Source organism: Onychomys torridus, chromosome 14 (genome assembly GCF_903995425.1).
Source record: "Onychomys torridus chromosome 14, mOncTor1.1, whole genome shotgun sequence".
NCBI lineage: Eukaryota > Metazoa > Chordata > Mammalia > Rodentia > Cricetidae > Onychomys > Onychomys torridus.
The window spans coordinates 80,079,489-80,101,183 of record NC_050456.1 but is presented as its reverse complement, the minus strand read 5'-3'; the positions used below and the strand labels follow the sequence as shown (position 1 = coordinate 80,101,183).

At 53.7% G+C, this 21,695-nt stretch overlaps 1 protein-coding gene across 1 annotated transcript; it reads right to left on the bottom strand.

Moving 5' to 3' along the window:
* Positions 1–14,104: 14,104 nt before the first annotated feature.
* Positions 14,105–17,805, bottom strand: Zbtb42 (zinc finger and BTB domain containing 42). The gene is given in 2 exon segments (XM_036206205.1): positions 14,105–16,545; positions 16,547–17,805. Coding segments are annotated over 2 exon segments (1,263 nt in total). The 5' UTR covers positions 17,531–17,805; the 3' UTR covers positions 14,105–16,266.
* Between the last annotated feature and the right edge of the window lie 3,890 nt (positions 17,806–21,695).

The window sequence follows — 21,695 nt, the reverse complement described above, 5'->3', positions numbered from 1 at the left end:
GCCTCTCGTGACAAGGGGAAGCTGTAACACTGACTCTTCATTGTCAGCTTGACTGGATTGGGAATCCCTTAGGTGACACCTTTGGACATGCCTGTGAGGGTCTTCCCAAAGGTGGGACTATCCTATGGGTGGTGGTTGGACTGCATAAAAAAAAGGGAAAGTGAGCAGTCAGCCAGCATTCATGTTTCTGTTTCCTGAGGATGCAACATGCTAATTGCCCCACGCTCCTGCAGCCATGGCTACAACAGCACATACTCCCCTCTGTGATGGTGTCTACATACCCTCAAGCCATAAGCTAGAGGAGAACCCACCTTCCTCACTTTTTTGCCAAGTGTTTTAATACAGCCGGGGGAAAATCAGCCAACGTAGAGGAAATCTAATGTAGTATTCTGTGAGTGGGAACAATAGGAACTTCCTGTAAGCTATGAAAATACAGGCTGCATCACCGAAAGGAGATGGGCAGGGGCATCCACAAACATCCCTAACACCATCAGCCCCACTGGCATTGCTCACCCCTCACTGTAAACACTGGGGCAGCCCAGTGGCCACTGCTTGGACTGTGCAGTTACAACTTGGTTCTAGGTACCAGGTGTAGGCAAAGCCCATTGGGAATTTTGTTTCCCTGATAAAAGACTTTCTGTCACTGTCTTTTCTCTCTTCTAGGTTGACTATGGTGTGATGTATAGAGTTGTGGCAACCCTCTTGAGGTCACAGGGAAAACCCACAGAATTGTAAAGACGAAAGCCTTGTGTTGTGACTTTTCCTACAGAGATATGAGCACACATCTATTCACTCCAGACATGGCACCAACAGACTAAAGAAACAATTCTACCTATGTCCAGGTTGGTAAACCAATTTGTTTTAGAGGAGTTACTTATAGGAACATAAGTAAATTAAAGGCAGCTGGAAAACCAAAAAGCCCACCCCAGCATGGGTGACCACTCATATACCTTCATCCCTGGAACTTCTTGCCCAACCTGCATGCAACTCCAAGGGTGCTCTCCTCCCTGGTCATTATTCATCACTTACATAAACAGGAGGAGGTGGCCTTTTAAGACTTATAATTGTGAGTCTTGTAAGTTTCATTAACTTAGGATTCTCCTTCCTCTCTTGGGGGATGTTTCAATTTGGAGGAAATAACTACACAACATGCTGGTACAGCTGGGCTGCTGAGGTCCCACCAACCATGCTAGCCTGAAACCAACGCACTGGTTCCAAACGATGCGAAGCCCAATTATACATCCACTCATTCATGCACCCACAACCCATCAGTCTACCTACCCACCCACACGATGAACCTTCAACCACCCAATCATTCATGTCCTATAGTTAACGGGTTTAAAGCAAGTGAGTGTCATGGTTAAATTTACTGTTTGGAAAGAACCAGAGAAAGAAGAGGCTTGGAGACTCTGGGTGCAGCTGTGGGAACAGAGATGAAGGGACTGAGTACAGAGACATGTCGAGGAGGTGTTAGCCATCACTTTGGGATCTGGGGCTATAACACCTTTCAGGACCCCTCAGTCCATATCACAGCTAGCTCTCATGGTGCTTGAGAGGATTATAGGTTTCCTCCTAGACCTCAGGGGTTTTGGCCTTTGGAGATAGGGTCAGAATTTCCCTCCATATCAATCTTCCCACCTTGGAGAAGAAGCCATACCCTTCCGGACTTCTGGCCAGCTGTCTGCAGCATCATGGCGAGGACATAGTAGGTCGACAGCACTCAATACCATGAGCACTGTAATGGTGTGAATGAGAATGGCCCCCATAGCCTCATAAGTTTGAATGCTTGGTTCCCAGTTGATGGAACTGTTTGGGAAGGATGGGGAATGACCTTGTTGGAGGAGGTGTGTCACTGGGGGCAGGCTCTGAGGTTTCAAAAGCCCATGGTTGTAGATCAGATGTAAGCTCTCAGCTGACTGCTTGCTGCCATGTTCCCTATTATGATGGTCATGGAATCTAATCCAATAAACCCTCTCTTTGATAAGTTGCCCTAGCCATGGTGTCTCTTCACAGCAATAGAGAAGTAATTAGGACAAACACCTTCCCCACAGTGAACCCACCCAGGCTGACTGAAGGTGTCCTGTCCATAGACCAGGACGTGTGAAGGTCCTTTCTGCTGTAAGTGGGAATTGCTATGGGCAATGCTGGAGCCAGGGTCAGAACACCCCAGATCCTACAATCAAGAGCTGAGCAAAAAGATACGGTGGCCAGTACTTATCTGTGATGATTGAGGTTCCAGAGGGGGCATGAGACATGCATAAAACATAAGCTGATTAAAATCATCACTTCATGGGCTTTCTGTTGTGAACTTATGTTGGGGAAGGGAAATCTCTATTAAAGATTCTGCAAGGCTCAGCCAGGCAGTGGTGTCTCACGCCTTTAATCCCAGCACTCGGGAGGCAAAGGCAGGCGGATCTCTGTTGGTTTGAGGCCCGCCTGAGATACATAGTGAGTTCCAGGAAAGGTGCCAAAGCTACACAGAGAAACTCTGTTTTGAAACCTCCTCCTGCCCCCCACAAAAAAGATTCTATAAGGTTGATGGACTGAGTAGGCCTTCCATGATTGTGGAGAGTTGGAATGTTTCAGATCTGGAGCTGAATTGTCTTGGATTATTTTTTTGTCACCTCATTAGCCAGTCATAGCCCAACTCTGTGTCTGACCTGACATCCTTGTAACTATGACATAAATCCTTTTGGATTGTCTTAACAGAACACACCAGCTTCCACTAATCCAGCAGCTAAAAATGTTATCAGTCTCTGAGGTCTACAGCAGTGATGTACCCAGGTTGCTATAACCTGCCTACCTGACAATCACACCAGTGTAGAAATGCCTTATCCTTCCTTTAGCTCTGTAGATATAAAAATATCATGGAATTGTTACACTGAACACGGTATGAGGGTAACCAGATCTGTGTACCCTCGCCGTGGCCAGTCATTTTTTTTTTTTTTAGACAGGGTTTCTCTGTGTAGTTTTGGTGCCTTTCCTGGAACTTTGTAGCAGGCTGGCCTTGAACTCACAGAGATCCACCTGCCTCTGCTTCCCAAGTGCTGAGATTAAAGGCGTGCTCCACTACCTCCCGGCGGTCACTCATACTTGGCTCCACAATAAACATGCTCTCTTTGGGGTAAGATGTTTCCTTTTACACCAACAATCTGCCTCTGACCTCCACCAAGGACAGAGTTGGCCTGCAGCTCCTCTATGCCTCCAGCTCTGCTGTCCGAGGGCGGCCTCGGTGTCCCAAGAATAGGGAGGCAATCTTTAAAGATTACACGGGCCAAGTTCCAGCCGGTCGCCTTCCCTCCTTCCTCGTCATTCCCACAGCGACTCCTGACAGCTCTGCAGACACAAAGATGAACAAGTCCCACGCGAGGACAGAGGACGCTCCAAGGCACGCGTGGCCAAAAGAAACGCGGACCGGCCAGGAACCACTTCGGCAAGGCTCGCGCTTCCGCCCGGCGTTCCTGGGCACGACACCGCCCGGAGCCCGCGTGACGCCGGAACGCGGGAGGAGTGCGCCTGCGCCGCTGGTGTGCGGAAGGCCCGGGCCGTTCAGAGTCGCCCAGGGGAAGCTTGCTGCTGTCGCCACGGTGTCCTGGGGAGGGCTGTGCGGGCTCTGTCCGGCGGAAGTTGCCGGTCGGCACGCGCCGTGCAGTACGTACTTTCGTCACACCCTCTGGCCCCGGGGGCTCCCTCCGATCTTTCCCGAGCGGTCTGAGTGTTTAGTGCCGGATGGGCATAGAGCTAGGCTTCGCAGGTGACTGTCCCTCTATAAGGGTCTTTGCCCCCAGATTCCTAAAGTCCCTGGTCCCAAACTCCCCGGATCCCCAAGTCCTCCTAAGGTCCCTGGAACCCAATTTCCCATACTCCAAAGCCCTAAGATCCTTGGCTGCCTGAAATCCAAGCCTTAAGATACCTAGCCTCCAACTTCCCAGGCCCCCAATCCCGTAGGTCCCCAAGCCCCCAGTTTCTCAGTATCCCAAGCTATAAGGACCTTGGCCCCAGTTCCGAGGCCCAGGACAGGCAATGGAAAGTAGAGAAGCCTACTTCCTTCCCAACCATAAGACGGTGCAAAGGTGAGGAGAGGACCCCTGAACTCTCTGGACCTTTGAGAAGTCTATTTTGGAGGCTCCCCGGCAGGAAGGGGTGGAGCTTGTCGCAAGGGGAAGGGTGAATGTCCCTAGGAAGTCAGAGCAGGCCCCAGAGAGCCAGGTCTGAGGCCCAGGGATGCCTATGAGAGACAAGGTTGAATATAGTGAAGAAACCATGAGGAGCTGCTGGTTGGTGGAAAGAAAACAAAGCTTGGGAAGAGTGGAGGGGGGTGAGGAGGGCTCTGCTTCACTAGGTAACCAGAAGGGTGCTGGTTCAGGAGCCGGGGTGCTGGAGCTTGGGAGGAGCTGTCTTGAAGGGGAGTAGAGCCCAGAGCAGCTTTACTCCATGGTCCAGACACACTGATTCCAGAGGTCACCTGGAAAATGAGCATGGAAGTAGCCAAGAGTACCCAAAGCAAAATGGAATGAGTGCAGGCAAGGGAATCTGTTACAGCCACCCACTGTGTGCAGCTTGGCTTCAGAAGGGTGCAGAACTGGGAGAGGACCCAACATCTCCACATACATTTACACAAAGGTTGTTAGTTGAAGTGTGTGTTCTAACATGTGATGTTGCTCCTCGGAATGGTCCTAGCTTGGGCTTGACCACCTACCATCTCAGTCCAGAGGATTAGAATACCTGTCAAAGAAGTAAGACCTGCCTTAATCCCAGCACTCGGGAGGCAGAGCCAGGTGGATCTCCGTGAGTTCCACGTCAGCCTGGTCTACAGAGCGAGATCCAGGAAAGGCACCAAAACTACACAGAGAAATCCTGTCTTGAAAAAACAAAACAAAACAAAAAAGAAGAAGTAAGCCCTCTAAAAACTCAATAGGAAAGTGGTTGTAGGAGCCGAACCGACTTGATCCAGACAAAATACAAGGGATCCCTGAACCTAGAAAAAAGATAATTCCATAATGAGAGAAATGACCACTGTGGTGAGCTGTCAGATTTAGAAATTCCCTGTTTTGTTAATGAAAGCAGGGCTGCAGGGAAACTATACCCCTTGTGTGGGCAGATTATAAGTGCCTTTCCCTTAGTCCAGCAGTCCCACTGGTGAAGAGTATTTGCACAGTTGCTTGCAGTCAAAACTGGATAAATATGTGGTAGAGAAAGCCCAATGCTGCAGGGCTGGCCTGGGGAGTTAGCTCTGCAGGCTAAGTGCTTGCCTTGTGAGTGTGATGGTCTGAGTTCAGTCAGAACCTGTGTTTAAAAACAAAACAGAAAGCAGGCAGAGCGGCACACTGTGATCCTAGCACTGAGGAGATAGAGGCAGGTGGGTCCCTGAGTTTTGTCAGTCAGTCTAGCCTGCCTGGGGAGCCCCAGGCCAGTGAGAGAACTGCTCTCAAAAATAGCAATAAAACAAGGCAGTGTGGCTCCGGGGGAATATCACCTGAGGTCTTCTGGCCTCCATATGTGCACACATACGAAAACACAGGGTCATGGGATCATTTGTGTGAGAAAAGCGAGGCGCACACAGCATATCTGATGATATGCACCTTTGGATGTGGCAGTGAGAGAGTTCTGTATGTGTCTGTGCTGACCAGTTTATGACACCTTGACACAAAGTAGAGACAACTGGCGAGAGGGAGTCAGTCCGTCTGTCCTTCCTTCCTTCCTTCCTTCCTTCCTTCCTTCCTTCCTTTCTTCCTTCCTTTTTGCTTGTTTTGTTTTTACAGATAAGGGTCTCTCTGTGTAGCCCTGGCTGTCCTGAAACTTGCTCTGTAGACAAGGCTGGCCTTGAACTTAGAGATCCATCTGCCCTTGCCTCCCAAGTGCTGGAATCGAAGGGGTGCACCACCACCACCTGGCAGGAAAGAGGGACTCTTAATTGAGACAATGCCTCCACAAGATTGACCTGAAGGCAGGTCTTTGGGTTATCATTGTGATTAATGATTGATGTGAGCTAGTCCAGCTCACTGTGAGTGATACAAGCCCTGGTGGTCCTGGGTGCTGTAAAGAAGCAGGAAGAGCAAGCCATGGGGAGCAGGCCAATAAGCAGCATCCCTCCATGGCCTCTGCATCGGCTCCTGCCTCCAGGTTTCTGTCCTGTTTGAGTTCCTGTCCTGACTTCTCTCAGTGGTGGACTGTTGTGTGAAGCTGAAGCTAAAAATAAACCCTTCCCCTCCAGGCTGATTTTTGGTCATGGTGTTTTACCACAGCAATAGAAGTGCTAACTAAGACTAGGTCACAATAGGGGAAATAAATACAAAGTACACAACTGGCCAATCGTGGGAAAAATCTTGCTAGTTGTAGCAGAAACCCAGAGGTAGAATCAGGGTAAAGGTTTTCATTCCATTCATCAAAATGGTACAAGACACTTGGTAGTGTGGTGCAGAGGTATGAAGGGCTGACTCTATCTTCCAGGGGCCAAATTCCCTGAAGTGCAACCAAAATTTCCTTAATACCTGTCCAGAAATACTGCATGCATGTATAAATGTGTATTTATGAGCATATAAATCCAGCATATAATTTATCACAGCAAGAAGGAAGAAGAGCATAGAGTCCCTTTCACTTGGTAGTATTTTTTTTTTTTTTGGATGTTATCACAGGGCACTTGTTTTAGATTTAACTTTATGTGTTTGAGTGTCTTGTCTGCATGCCATGCCATGGAGAGAAGTGGGCCTCAGATCCCCTGCAACTGGAGTTACAGACGTTTGTAAGCTGCCATGTGGGTGCTGGGGATCAAACCTAAGTCCTCTAGCAGAACAGCTCGTAACTATCAGGCCAGCTCTCCAGCCTGGCACTTTAGTTTTGATGGTGCTATTGTGTTCTATGCTCTTGGTGGGAATTCAGGTCTTCTCCAGTGTTGCTATATTGAACAATGTTCTAATAACCATAATTATGCCAAAGTCGTTTCCTTCTCTGCACACTCACCCATGGCACTGATGCCCAGGACTGTTGGAGGAAAGCACTTGTGCAGTTGTGTAGATGGCTGTGCTCAGATTTCTTCCAAATGATGAGTGCTGATACCCCAGTATCATAAAACCTACCGTGAAGTTTGTATTTGTATGCCCAAATCTGAGTCCCTAGCCCCCAGGCGATGGTGTTGAGAGCTGGGCTTAGCAGAGGTGGTTAAGCTTAGATGGGCTCATAGATATGGGGTCCCTGTGATAGGACTGGTATCCTGTGAGGAGAGGAGGTGAGCTAGTGTTCTGTTCATATGAGCTCACGGATGGTTGCCCTCAATAGACCTTGAATGCTCCTTGTTCTTGGCTTCCCAGCTTGGTTGGTGTCTTGCAGCAGACCAAGTGGGATATCCTGTTTTATCTCTCCCAATCTACAAAATGGTATCTTTGTGTGTTTTCTAAAGTATTTATGGGACGTTTCGAGCTACACCAGAGTTCTAAGTTCATAGACCTTGCATACCCACCAGTGACCGCAGTAGCCTTCTCCTGCCACTCTCTAGTGCATGGGGACCTGCATTATCATGTCCATTTTAACCAATGGATAGACTCATGTAACACCTTCCTATAAGACCAAAATCATGTCAGCTCAGGAGTAGCCCATAATATTGCAAGTGGATGTTCGCCTTCTGCCCTGAGTACCTGTTGCTTCTGTTCTTCCTGCCCGACTTGTTATGCTTGCACTGGGCCTCGGTCTGTACATAGTTTGGCTTCTTTCCCTGCAGCAGGGTCCATGCACTTCCTGTGTGTCACTTTTCATTGTCCCCTGTTTTTTCCTCCTGTTCTGCAGTTAATGTCGCCATCCTGCCTTCTGTGATGTCTGTGAAGGTACTTCCCCGTTTTGTGGCAATACTGACTAGAGCAGTTGAGTGTTAAGTTTTTTGAGGGTGCACGTTAGTTTTTCTCCTAAGTAACACCCATGAGTAGAATTTAACTTCATTACAAATTGCCTGCCGAAGCTGGGCATGGTAGCACATGCCTGTAATCCCAGCACTAAGGAAGCTGCGGCAGGAGACTCGTGAATTCAAAGCCAGCCTGGGCTGCATGTCCTTTCCAGAGCCTTCCAGAAGGCAGTGATGAGCATCCCAGGCTTTGGCGCCCCACTGCTGTTGCTGTGACCGCCATTCATCTTGAGGTGTGGTGGCACCTCCTTGTGCTAATTTACATTTCCCGGTAGTTAGAGAAATGGAACACTTTCCCCCCACAGCCTTATTGGCTGTTCTTGTAACTTGCTGGATCCAAGTCTGTCTCCTGAGAAGATGAAGTGGGCTGTTGCCCTCAAAGCCCCATTTCGGGGAACTCTGGAACGCGAACTGTGCAGTGGGACAGTGGTCGAGTTACTCTGCACCCAGCAAGGACTTCCTCATCTCAGGTGTTGTTGATGCACAGGATCGAAGTTGAGACAGTGTCTGTCACCCCTGATGTTATCAGAAGGTCACCTGATAATCTGGGCAAGGTTGTTTAGTAGTGAACACCTTAATCACATAGATGCAGCCTGTAGCCTTTCTAGAATCAAGAGTGCCAGCAGCGAAGGGAAACAGAAGTCACTGCCGAGGACATTCCCAGAGGAGCCACAACAGGTGCAGCACCCAACACCAAGCACACAAACTGCCGTGAGGGAGACTGTGGCCACTGGCCCTTTGCCCAGTGCTGGCTTCTCCCAGCCTGCCTGCCACCTCACTGTCACCAGTGTTTTCAAGTCACTTTTTGTCATGTGTATTTTTGTCCAGAATTGATCATTTTATCCAGGGGGTTATTTCAGCATGCTGCTCCCGAGCTGCCCGTTCCTCACAAGGATAATCTTTATGTTTCCTCTGTGGTATTCAGTGTGAATGAGGCAGAATGCCTGTCATATGTCCTGGACATGTTTGTCCCCTCTGCCGGAGATGGACTTTGGAGAAAATGTTGGGACCACTTAGAACTTTGACTTGGCCAGGTTATGTGTCAGGGGTGGGGGCATGAAACCTGGGGGCAAGCTAGGGCAGGGTTGTGGTGGCACCTCACTTGAGGAGGGAAAGAGAGGGAGGAGAAAGGTGGCTAAAGATGGTGAGATCACAGACTGGCACCAGACCACTGGTGTTGGGAGCAAAGGATGCCCAGACCCCACGTCAGGAGGGGAGGCTATTCAGGTGATGAGCTGCATGGGCTGAGAGGACTGATGTGGGGTCGGGAGAAGGAAAGGATGGAGTGCCGAGAGCCGGGCCCTCATCAGATGACGACAGGAGGTGAGAAGCAGTGTAGGCTGGAGATGTTCCCCCATCCTCCTACTCTGCCTGGTGGAGTCTGTCCAGACAGGAGCATGCCAGGCCTCTTCCGTGCCACACGCCCTGGTCACCTGCCCTGAGGTGCAGGACATGGGCAAGCAAGCCACGGTGGGTTGGATGGGCAGGCAGAGAGGCCAGACCTGGGGTCCATTTTGGGGAAGAGATAAATATTCCACTTCCCTTCAGTGCACGGGGGGCCTGTGGGAGTGCCCTACACTCTGGCAGAATACCAATAAGTCTTACTGGGGGTGAGTCCGGTGGAGCCGGGGAGGGCCTGGACCTGTGACTCCAGGTGGTATTCTTCTCCCACACTCATCTGAAACACCAAGTGTGCAGACAGAGTTGTGCCCCCCACCCCCAAACTCATGCCAAAGTCCTAGCCACCAGGACCTTAGGTACCTGTTTTTGGAGGTAGGCCTGTTAAAAAGACTAGCGTGGGTCCTGGTTCCATGTGAATGTGTCCTTCTAAGAAAGGGCATGCACATAAGGATGACTGGACACAGAAGACTCAGTCTGCACAGGGAGAGAGGTCTCCGGGCTATCTACTGTCCCTGCTCTAGGACTTCTGGCCTCTGGGAATGGAAACATGTCTGTTGTTCAGAGCCCTGTCTGTTGGACTCATGGCAAGCTGGGCCAGTGAATACACCAACACAGGAACAGAACAACAAGCCCAGTGCCTCTGTAAGCTTTTCTTTTCTGTAGGATCCCATTTTTCAGGGAGGTGAGATCCACTGGCTTATCTGAGGGGCTGCTTAGTACACACACATGGAGCTAGGTGAATAGGCATGCCTGACTACCACTGCATTTGGCCTGATGTCCTCAGTGGCTGCAGGGCCTCTGGACCACCTTCCTCTGTCCTAGAGGTTCTGACATACTGCCAGCCTAGAGCCCACAACTACCTAGCCCTCTACATCAGGCAATTTTGCAGCCCTTGAACCCCACTATAGCCATAAGTCACCCCATCATTTATGCCGCAGCTGTCCACGGGGGGGGGGGAGGAGGAGGAGAAGGGGAGGGGAACAGGTGGCTTTCACAGGAGGTGGACTGAGTCAAGGCATGCTCAACAGCAGTGCTCTTCACACGACTGTCATCGCAGGTCCTGGGACATCCAATGCTGTGTCTGGTCTGGTGTGCCCCAGATCCCAGTGCCAGTGTCCTCAGCCTGGGGTGTTCCAGACTGTAGCAGCCTGGCTGCTCACTGTCATCCCATGCCTACCAGGCACAGGAGGTGGCAGGCCACCGTCATGTCTTTCAAGTGAGAACTCTGAAGAGGTGGCAAGGAGGCAGGACAGAACCTGATGGGTTGAGCTAGGAGGCCCCTGTGGCATGGAAGTCACTGTGACAGAGAGAGCCTCCTTCATAGTGTGTACCAGGAGTGCTAGTAAGTATACGTGGGGAGAAGCACAGGCCTGCTTCAGGGGGATAGACGAACTGTGTGGGAAGGGGGTTGGGTGGGAGTGGAGATTCAGAGAAAACATGGAGGACAGGGAAGCAAAACACAGTTACTAAAGCCCCACATAGGAGGGAGACTACTCCATCTGCCAACTGCCTCTCAGCTTGCAGATTATGAAGACTGCTGGCTTAACATGGGTGGTGGTGCATGCCTTTAATTCCACCACCTCTGCACCTGGAGGCAGAGGCAGGCAGATCTAAGTTCGAGGCCAGCCTGGTCTACAGAGTGAGTTCCAGGACAGACAGGGCTACACAGAGAAAGCCTGTCTTGAAAAAAAAATCTGCTGGCCTAAAGTCAGTGGGTCCTTCATAAAGGTGATGCTGGTGGTGGTGGCAGAGGTGGTGGACATGATGGTGGCAGTCACGGGGGAGCGGTGACGGTGGTGATGGCCACGATGATGGAGGTGATGTAAGTGGGGGTAGTGATGGTGTTGGATGATGGTGAAGATGGTAGCTAGGGAAATGGTACTGGGAGAAATGAAGGTGTTGGGGGTGGAGGTGAAGGTGGAGCTCGAGGTGCTGGGAGTGGGAGATGGAGGTGAAGGGAGTGGAGATGGAGGTGAAGGGAGTGGAGATGGAGGTGAAGGGAGTGGAGATGGAGGTGAAGGGATTGGAGATGGAGGTGAAGGGATTGGAGATGGAGGTGAAGGGATTGGAGATGGAGGTGAAGGGAGTGGAGATGGAGGTGAAGGGAGTGGAGATGGAGGTGAAGGGAGTGGAGATGGAGGTGAAGGGAGTGGAGATGGAGGTGAAGGGAGTGGAGATGGAGGTGAAGGGATTGGAGATGGACGTGAAGGGAGTGGAGATGGAGGTGAAGGGAGTGGAGATGGAGGTGAAGGGAGTGGAGATGGAGGTGAAGGGAGTGGAGATGGAGGTGATGGGAGTGGAGATGGAGGTGAAGGGAGTGGAGATGGAGGTGAAGGGAGTGGAGATGGAGGTGAAGGGAGTGGAGATGGAGGTCAAGGGAGTGGAGATGGACGTGAAGGGAGTGGAGATGGAGGTCAAGGGATTGGAGATGGAGGTGAAGGGAGTGGAGATGGAGGTGAAGGGATTGGAGATGGAGGTGAAGGGAGTGGAGATGGAGGTGAAGGGAGTGGAGATGGAGGTGAAGGGAGTGGAGATGGAGGTGAAGGGAGTGGAGATGGAGGTGAAGGGAGTGGAGATGGAGGTGAAGGGAGTGGAGATGGAGGTGATGGGAGTGGAGATGGAGGTGAAGGGAGTGGAGATGGAGGTGAAGGGAGTGGAGATGGAGGTGATGGGAGTGGAGATGGAGGTGATGGGAGTGGAGATGGAGGTGATGGGAGTGGAGATGGAGGTGAAGGGAGTGGAGATGGAGGTGATGGGAGTGGAGATGGAGGTGAAGGGAGTGGAGATGGAGGTGATGGGAGTGGAGATGGAGGTGATGGGAGATGGAGGTGAAGGGACTGGAGATGGAGGTGAAGGGACTGGAGATGGAGGTGAAGGGAGTGGAGATGGAGGTGAAGGGAGTGGAGATGGAGGTGAAGGGAGAAGTGATGGATGCAGAGGTGATGGCGGCAGCAGCTGGACAGGAGAGGGGTAGAAGTGATCGGGTGGTTATGGAGGCAGTGGAGGTGGTGGAGGTAATGAAGACGCAGGTGGTGGAAGTGATACTGGTCTCAGTGTGGTAGAATTAGTGACTAGAGAAGACGGTAATAGAGGTGAGACGGTGGCGGTGTGCTAGAGGAGACAAGTGATGGTAATGTGAGGCAGGAACGGAGAGCGGGAGAGATGGTGGTGGAGGGTGGTGATGGGCGTTGTAGACACTGCAGAGGCAGATGGAGATGGTGGAGGTGATGGGGGTGGAAGCAGTAGGAGGGGGCGTAGGGATGATGTGGAAGCAGCGGTGTGGATACAGAGGTGGGAGTGGAGATGACGACTGATGCTGGGCTTGTCTGGAGAGAAAATGGGACGGAGCTGGGAATGGATGCAGAAGACCAGGACAGAGGCAGAGGGGCTTGACGCTCAGCCAAGTGCGGAACGGTACCTGCAGTGTGTTTGTCCTACCTTCCTTGAGGATGTCCATCGGAAAGGGGTGGGACCAAGTGGATGTTGTGTGGTGGACGGCTCAGTGCCTCTGAGGCCAAGAGCTAGGGAAGTGGAGGATGCAGCAGCTGGTCCCTGCCCCACCTGTTTCCCAAGGCTTCCCACACCCACTTCTCACATCACCTCTCACCCCTGCACCGCTGTTCTGGGTTACCTTGCATTGTGGTTCCCTCGCAGGTTCATGGGGATACTCTGGGACACCTCTCCACTTCCTCCAGCTTTGTTCTTGATGCCATGCTGAGTGCCAGTCCCCTGGGGCCAAGCTGAGGTACTGGACACGACTGGGGCAGGCAGGCAAGTCCTGGACTTGTCCCCCATTGGCTGGGGGCTACTGCCAAGCCTTTCTATCTGCCTCAGTTTACCATCTGGCCAACTGGTCAAGATGGATACCTCCTGGGAGGGTGTCAAAAGGCCCATGCTGCCCAGGAATAGAGCAAGAAGCTTAGTGACACCCAGCAGACCAGAGGGGCCCCAGAGGCCTCTCCTCCCAGGGAACAAGACCCCCTCTTCTCTTTCCCATGGTTTGGCAACAGCGGCTGCCTCCCTTGGACGGGAAGAAGCTTGGGCTGAGTCATGGGCTCAACTGGGAACAAGACAGGCCTCCTGCAGGACAATGGCTCTCATCCAGGCTCAGTGGGAGGCAAGTGAGTGTGGGGCAGAGGAGAGCCAGCCACCTCCTCCCAGGACTTACATCTGGAGCCCAAACTGGGTAAGGTCCAGGAGTTGGCCCAGGAACTATCAGGACCTTCCGGTGCCAGCTTAGGCTGACCTCAGGGCCCCTGTGACAAGCACAGCCCCCACCCTTCCCTGAACTTGGCCCGAGCAGAATGAAGCTGATGTCACCTGCTGAGACTGCTCCACTCCACCTGCCCGAAAGCCTGGTAAGAAGGCAGATACAGGCTGCAGGGCTCGGGGGACATCTGTACTCCTCTTCAATGGCTAGCACGGGGAGGTGTAGAGGAACTGGCCGAGGCCCCAGGCATCAGCCTGGAGCCCAGCCACCCACTGCAGAGGGAGTGAGGGGAACAAGCCTTTGGGCCAGCCCCACCCTGAAAGAAGAGTGGAGGGGATGTGGGGGGAAGGAGAAGAGACCAAAGTAGAGACATTTGGGTTTGTCTGGATGGTTTGGAAGAGGTAGGAGAGCCTGGATCCTGCCCCTTCCTCACATCACTCTGCCTCCCTGGGGGAGGGGGAAGCTGGGGAAAGCTGGTGCCTGTCGAGTCCACTCACCCCACAGGGCATAAGTACCTTGTGGGCTGAGTCCTCAGGTTGTTCATCACCCCCACTCCCCAGCCATGTCCACCTTTCCTAACCCCAAGAATAGCCACAGCCATCTTCACCTGTGGTTGGCTTTATTACACAGTCATTGTGACCGCCAGAACGTGTGAAATAGGAAGACAGCACTCATTTCTAGGAGTGGTGCAGGCTGACCACAAGCAGGGCTGTGCAAATATCCTAGCTAAACCTACGCAGGAAGAGCTGGCCTGTGGAGTCATTTCCCAGTGGTCCCTCCAGGGGCAGAGCAGCAGCGAGACCCCAGGCAGGGACAGTAGCTGAGTTGGCCCTAGAAACCTCACGCAGCAGAATGCACCTGGACTCTACACACACCTTTCCTGTGCGCTCCACACAGGTAGTGTGTCAGACATATGCATACAGGCACCTGAAAGGTGCCAGTTATATATAAACTTACAACTAGTCACTTATTCTTTCTTAGCTTCACAGTAACTGCACTGAAGACAATGAGTCCAGTGTTGACTCAGGGCAGATTCCCTGCCCCAGGAAAGCAGGCACTCGGGGAAAACCAACACAGCGGTGCTCGGCCTGCTCACTTGTAGTACTGCAGATACACAGACAGACAGACAGACAGACAGACACACACACACACACACACACACACACACACACACACACGGACCGACCGACTGACCAAGACCTCAGGTCATAAATCACAGGTGGAGTTAGAAGCCAGGAGCTCATCGCCTCTTCTCCAGCTCTCAGGATGGCAACCTGTCCCCAACCTCCAGTCTTGGAGCATCACGGGCAGGCGCCAGCTTCCCAGGCCAGTTGTGGACACAGTAGGAGAGCACAGAGATGGTTAGGAGATGAACAATGGTTCTCTCCACCTTGAGGAGACCAACGGTCATGTCACTCCAGAGCAAGCAAATAAATACATCAAGTGTTAGCAGAAGACACAATGATTTAGATTGGCCCACTTCTGTCTTCTGGGCCACTGTAGTCATCAGAAACAGCCCTGCTGGGAGAGGGCAGACTGTTTCAGGCCGCTCGACCACTCGCTGAGGCAAGGTGGAGGCCACCCCATCCTGCCACACCCCCTTCCTGAAACCATCAAGGTTCTGGGCCAGCAAGTGGTCAAAGTGAGGTGGCCCATGTCCACAGCAAAGGCAGAGGACCAAGTCCTTCACATTCCAAGGGTGCCAGCCTTCCTTCCAAGGCTGCAGATGAAGGGGGGCCTGCCTCCCGTCTCCCTGTGACAGCTGCTCCTACCCGTGCCCCACAGCAGGGGGTGGCACAGCAAACATTGCTCCTGTTAAGCTGGACAAGCTTTGGCCTTGTGTTTGGTGCCTAGGAATGACTACAGCTTCAGGGAGACCCGTAGCAAGCAGGAGAGTGACTCCCAGGGTCAGGCCTGCTGGAACACAGCATTAGCTTCAACGGAGCTAGCATCATCGAAGCATGGCTCATGGCAAGATCTGCCATCTCCAGCCCTGTGACCCCAGTAGGGGACACTTGGAGAGTCCTCACCCAGTAGCAGACATATGGTGGCCTTGAAAGGCTCTTTTGATATAAAGAGGACCCATTTCCAAATTTCCTTCTTTGCCCGAAATTCCGACCTCTGTTCTACCCCAGTGACAGGCACTCCAGGGACGTCAGCTTCAGCCATCCTCAGGATGCTCCAGGGTCCCCGCTGGAGCTGTGCCTCCTGCAAGGCCAGCTGTGTCTCCATGGCCCCTGCTGGTACTTCTTGTGCCTGAGGCCTTCTCAACAGGAGTTCCTGCTGCCACTCACCAGGAGTGGCCTGTTCACTCAGTGCACCCTGTTAGACACTGGCACTAATGACTTTCTTGACATGCAAGTCATTCTATGATGGCACTAGGCACACAAGGACACTCTCAAGTGTCCCAGGAGGGTAGTCAGGGAGGCCCCGGGACAGAGGAAAACTGTTACCTCACACTGAGAAGCCCAGACCCAGCAAATGGGCAGGTTGGACACCCCTAGAACCTTTCTGGAAAGGACACTGAGGAAGAGTGTCCCTAACTGGGCAGGATACAACCTGGGCTCAGGTATGAGGTGGAGAGTGAAGGGTAGGGGGAGGTAACCCATCCAAAAAGCAGCAGCATCCACTCAGGTTGGCAGGTACAGCCTGCACACCTTGGGGTAGGGCTTCCACCCACCTGGGCTGCTTCTTCTGTCCCAGAGTCCCACTCAGGAGACCCTGTCCCATCCCTTCCTCCACCTTGGGGATAGAGAAAAACACTTCACACCAGCAAGGACTTGACGAGACCATAGTGGAACTTGCGGACATGGCGATACAGGTCCCCAGACTGTGTGAATCGGCGCTCACACCAGCGGCAGGCATGGGGCTTCTCCCGTGTGTGGACCACAGCGTGCCGGCTTAAGTTGTGTGAGTACTGGAAGCTCTTGCCACACTGGACGCATGTGTAGGGCTTCTCCCCAGAGTGTGTCCGTTCATGCCTCTTCAGTGTGTATGTGCAAGAGAAGGTCTTGCTACAGAGTGGGCATGTAGGCACGGCCCCCGTCTGGAGAGAGCCTGGCACGGATGCTGTCCCGCTCTCGGAAGTGGGCACTGAGATGCAGCTGCAGTGCATGGGTGCTAGGGAACAGCTTGCAGCACAGTGGGCAAATGCAAAGGTGCCTGTTGGGACCCAGCTCCTCACTGTCCACCACTGGCTCTGCATCCAGCCCAAGCTGCTGGCTGCCTGTCCCTTGGACGTTCAGCGGCTCCAAGTCCACGGCCAGACCTTGGGCTGCAGAAGCATAGACTGGTGGTGGGGATCTGTTGGTACTCTGAGGACTGCTGCTCTCTTGTTCAGAGAATGAATCTTGCTCGGCCTTCACCACAGGCTGGGCCCCTTGTTGCATCGAGCTGCAGAGTGGTGTCTGGAGGATGCAGGATGGGTGGACCTGCTCTGGTCTTGGACTAGGCTTCACTGACAGATCCAGGGCCCCACTTGACTCCCCTGTAACCTGCCAAGATGGAGGTCCAAATGTTGGCAGGGGATGAGCAGCCTTGACTCCTAGAAATGGGGGTTTGGCCTTTGGTGCAGCTTGGCAGAAGTCAGGGGACCAGGAAGGCAGGGAGTACGGTGGCTGACCAGGAAGCTCTGTCCCCAGAGCGCGGGTCTCCAGATCTGGGTCTTTCTTCCTAAGCCTGCGCTTGCAAACCTTGACGATGTCATACATGTGTAGGTAGCTGGCGGCAGCCAGGACGTCCTCGACAGGCAGGCTGTGCAGGTCCAGGCGGCCCTCGTACATGAAGTCCAGCAAGCGACTGAAGGCGGGCACCGTGACGATATCGCCGTTGAGCCGCACCGTGTCGCGGCTGCTCGCGGGCTGGTCCCTGTAGAAGAGATGGAAGTAGACACTGCACGCGGCCAGTACAGCGCGGTGCGCAGGGAAACGCGCGTCGCCCACCAGGACAGTGCAGTCGCACAGGAAGCCCAGCTCGCGCTGCTGCCTCAGGCGGCCCAGCAGCCGTCCGCCGTGCTCCGGGAACTCCATGCCGCCACAGTCATCACCTGGGCACAAACGGGACGCCTGTCAACACGCCGGGGATGCCGTGACCGCCGCTAGCCCCGACGCGCCCTTCCCGGGTGCAGGCAGCACGCAGAGAGACGCGGGAGTGACGCGCGCAACCGCCAACCCCGAGCTGCCCGGGCACCTGCCCGGAGCAGGAAAAACTCGATCGAAAGTAAACAGAAGCCGCTCTGCCGCCGGGGCGGGGCTCGGGGAGCAGCGGAGGGGCCGAGCCGAGCGGACAGAAGTCAGGACTTCTAGCTGCCTCGCCCGCCCGCCCGCCCGCCTGCCGCGCCCCCCGACGCCGGAGTTGCCGCCCGCCCGCGCCGCCGCCAGCTGCCACCGCTGCCGTCGGCCCCATTTATGGCAGCGCGGCCGCGGGGAGCGGCCGGCGCGGCAGGCGGAGTCGGGAACCCGCCCCTGCGCTCACCTCCGCAGCACGCGCTGCTATCTGCTAGTACCGCAAGCTTTTCCGTGCGGCTCGCACAGCACCGAGCTGCGAGCGACGCGCCCCGGCCGGGAGGGCGCGGGGACCCGGACGGCGCCGGGCGGGGCGCTCACCAACTTGGCCGGCAGGGCAATGCCTGCTGCTCGCCCCGCCCCGGAGAGCGAAACTCCTGGCTGGGGCTGGAGGGGGCGGGCCAGGCGACTTCCCGGAGCTGCGGAACCGCTGAGGTCACCTCGCTACCCCTTCTCTGTCCGCCCCACCCGGTCGGTCCCGCTAGAAGCCAGTCCGCGCTCTCTGTGGCGGGAGGGGGTGCGGGACCCTCTCGCGATACTTGTTTCCTGGGCCTCTGTGCCCTCCATGGGGTCCCTACTGCCCCGGTGGACAAAGGGACACCTCCTAGGCGTCCGCTTCTCCCTGGACCAGTGCACCCACAATCACTGATGGCATAGCCAGGACAATGGCCTCAGGCCCCTTTTAGATGCACATGGGTCAGTGCGCTTACCGGGAGACCGCAAATCTCAAAAAGAATTCATTTCTTCCTAGGAACCATTCTCTTGAGCTTAGGTTAACGTAGCTGGGACAGGCTGCAGAGCTGGGGTCTCTGACACAGGATCACCTCCCTCTGCAGACCCTGAGCTGGCAGCCAAGCACACTAAGATCTGTGTCCGAGGGCACTGGATAGGGCAGGTGTGGTGGGATGGGTGGATGATACACAACCACAGAGGAGCAGCAGCAGACCTCCAGAGTTAGGCAGTCAGGTCACAGGATGTGTTAGAGGGGTGACACCCTGGACTGGATGTTCTGGGGGAATCAGGGTCAGGAAGGTATGAGTGGAGACACCTGGTTCTCTGGGGGTAAGGAAATGGCAAGAACAAAAGAGCTCTGGGTTTGGAGGGATTGAGGCTGCACTGATTCCTGGGAAGTCTTCTCTCCCAAGGGTGTATGTGGAAGGGCATCCGTGACTGAGGGCATTTGAAGTTACGTGAGACATTGCTCCGGTTGGCTTCACAAGCCTGTCAATTCAAGACTCGTTTTCCGTTCTAGGGTGAGGGAGGGTCCTTATAGCACTAAATTGCAGGGACAGGGTTCTTACAGGGCTAGGCCCATTCTGAATTTTCACCTTGCATTTGCAGGAAGCCCAGGGGCCAGGAATGATGGGTGAGCACCACGGCAAGTGGGAAGGAGGTCTTGTACCAGGGTAGGGTGTCCCCAGTGGGCTGGATTACAGTAGACAGGATAGAGATCAGGTGTTTGGGTAGAACAGCCAAAGGCATTCTGTGTGTAGGGAGCTTGCTCTTTAGACATGCAAGACAGAGTACCCAGGTGTGAGGTGGGCCTCCTGGCCATTGGGGGGAGCCTTCAAAGCTGATGGGTTGAAGACTGCGGGGCTGCCAGGGTCCCTGGAGGACCTAGATTCTACAGTGAAGAAAACTACACTGTCACACTAAACAGAGGCCCAAGCAGGGCATTTTGAGTTCTAGACCAACTTGAGCTACGTGGCAAGGCCCTGTCTCAACTCCCCATCCTGGAAAAAAGTGATTCTGACATGCAAATTTGATGGGATAGATGAGTTATTTCCTCAATCTGACAACTGCAGTAGGAATCTAGAGTCATACCACATTTATCCAGACACAGCACAGCTGAGGGGCAGCAGAGCTCGGCTGTCCCCAGCCTGGGAGCCTTGCCAGAGGAGGGCAGTTCCCTCCTCTGACTATCCTCTACTCTGCCTCAGCAAGAATGGCCCACATCATGGATTCAGGGTAAGCCCAGACCCTACTGACCCTCCCTGGCCTGCCTGGGCTGGAGCCTACCTCTGCCTCAGCCCTTCCCAGGGTTAGTATGGTTCTGAGCCCGGTAGCTATAGTTCTCCACCTTCCTGATGCTGCACCCCTTTGATACAGGTCCTCGTGTGGTGATCCCCAACCAGAAGATTACTTTTGTTGCTACTACTTCATAACTTTAACTTTGCTACTGTTATAATCATAATGTAAATATGAGTTTTCTGATGGTCTTAGGTGACCCCTGTGAGAGTCTCTCCAAGACCTCTTACAGGTTGAGATTCACTGCCCTGTAGCCTTAATAATCCCCATTAACGGGGTTGGGGATTCAGCTCACTGGTAGAGCGCTTGCCTAGCAAGCGCAAGGCCCTGGGTTCAATCCTCAGCTCAAAAAAAAAAAAATCCCCATTAACAATATGGAAATCAGAGGGCACTCTAGAATCTATGAAAATTAACTTTAGGGAATGATATGCTATAGGGTGATAGACCTTTAGTTCTGGAATGTTCTTTCCCAAAGTCCCCATCCATTGCTGGCTCCTCTTCATTCCTATCTTTGAGTGAAGGTCACCCCTTTAGCTAGAGTGGTCCTCCCTGGTCCCTCCTGACCTGCAACCCACTCTCTACACCTGTTTGGCCCTGGGTAGAGAGTCAAAGGTTGTCAGGCAAGTGCATCCCTGTCCCTTTCCCAGGGCCATGGCTTCTGTGTGCACTGATGGATCCTTGGCCTGCCACAGAATGTTTTTTGAGAAAGTGATGGTGACACCAACCAGCCCCCTTGCCCTTCTTCCTCCACACTGAGCATCTAGCAATGCCCCAAAGCCTGGCCCCCTGCTGGCCCTACATGGCCTTTAGGACAGAGAAGTTAGAGTACAAAGACAGACCAGGCAGACCCGCAGGGTCACGCCATATGCTTAAGCTGGTCCATCATCTGTGCTGAGGGCTCTGCTACCTGGCACTCCAACATCCTTTTCCACGGGCCAGTGGTCTGTGGCATACAGGCGGCAGAACCAGAACCAGTCCAGAACCTCTCCAGCTCTGGGGTGCCATCTGACCTGGGAGCTGCCTCAGGGTCCAGACCTCTTAGCTCAGGGCTCAGGCACTTGAAGCTGCAGGAGGCCTGGTCAGGGACCGCAGTTTTTGTTGGAAACATCTAGCTGTAAGAGCATGTCAATTGCAAGTCACAGTAAGGCAGGGCTCTGTCTAGGAGGCCCAAGAGGGGAGCCGCTCAAGTGCGGGCCCTGTCTACAGGAAGACCTTGGACACAGAGGGAGGTAGACATAGAGAAGGAAAGGCAGGACTCGGCACTGCACAGAAACTGCTCACCACAGGTAGGAGCGCAACAGTGGCTTCCAGGGAGAGCACCCAGAAGAGATCACTCAGTAGAGATCCCATAGCCTGGGATTGCTATGTCTTCCACAAGAGGGCGCCCTGCTGGCTCCCAGTGGCCACTCCCCACTGCTCAGCCCTGTGATGCACCGGTTTTGGGGAAGCAGGGGAGGAGGTCCAGGGGGCCTAGGGTGAAAGTTTGCTGGGTGAATGATGGATGTGTGTGTGACTCTCAGTCTCCGAGGGTAACCCTCAGGTCAGGGATACAGCTGGAGCAGCACAGACCTGCTGGGCCTCTCTGACTTAGCGCCTGGAGGTGCTCTGAGCTGAGTTGCAGGAAGAGCCCAGAACAGACCCCCCCCCCCGCCCCCAGAGTGTGTGTCCCCTGCTGAGAGGAGAGTTCTCCCGGAGAAGGGCGTTTTTCCTAGGTCAGCCCTGGGAGGCAGAGACGGAGCGCCGATTTTAGCGGCAACTCGATTCTGGGCGCCAGCGTGGACTAAATCTACCCTCCTGTTTACACTCCAGGTGAACTCTGACCCTTGGGTGAAAAACAAAAAAATGCCCCCTCGGAAAAAATACCAAACACACGAAGGTAAAC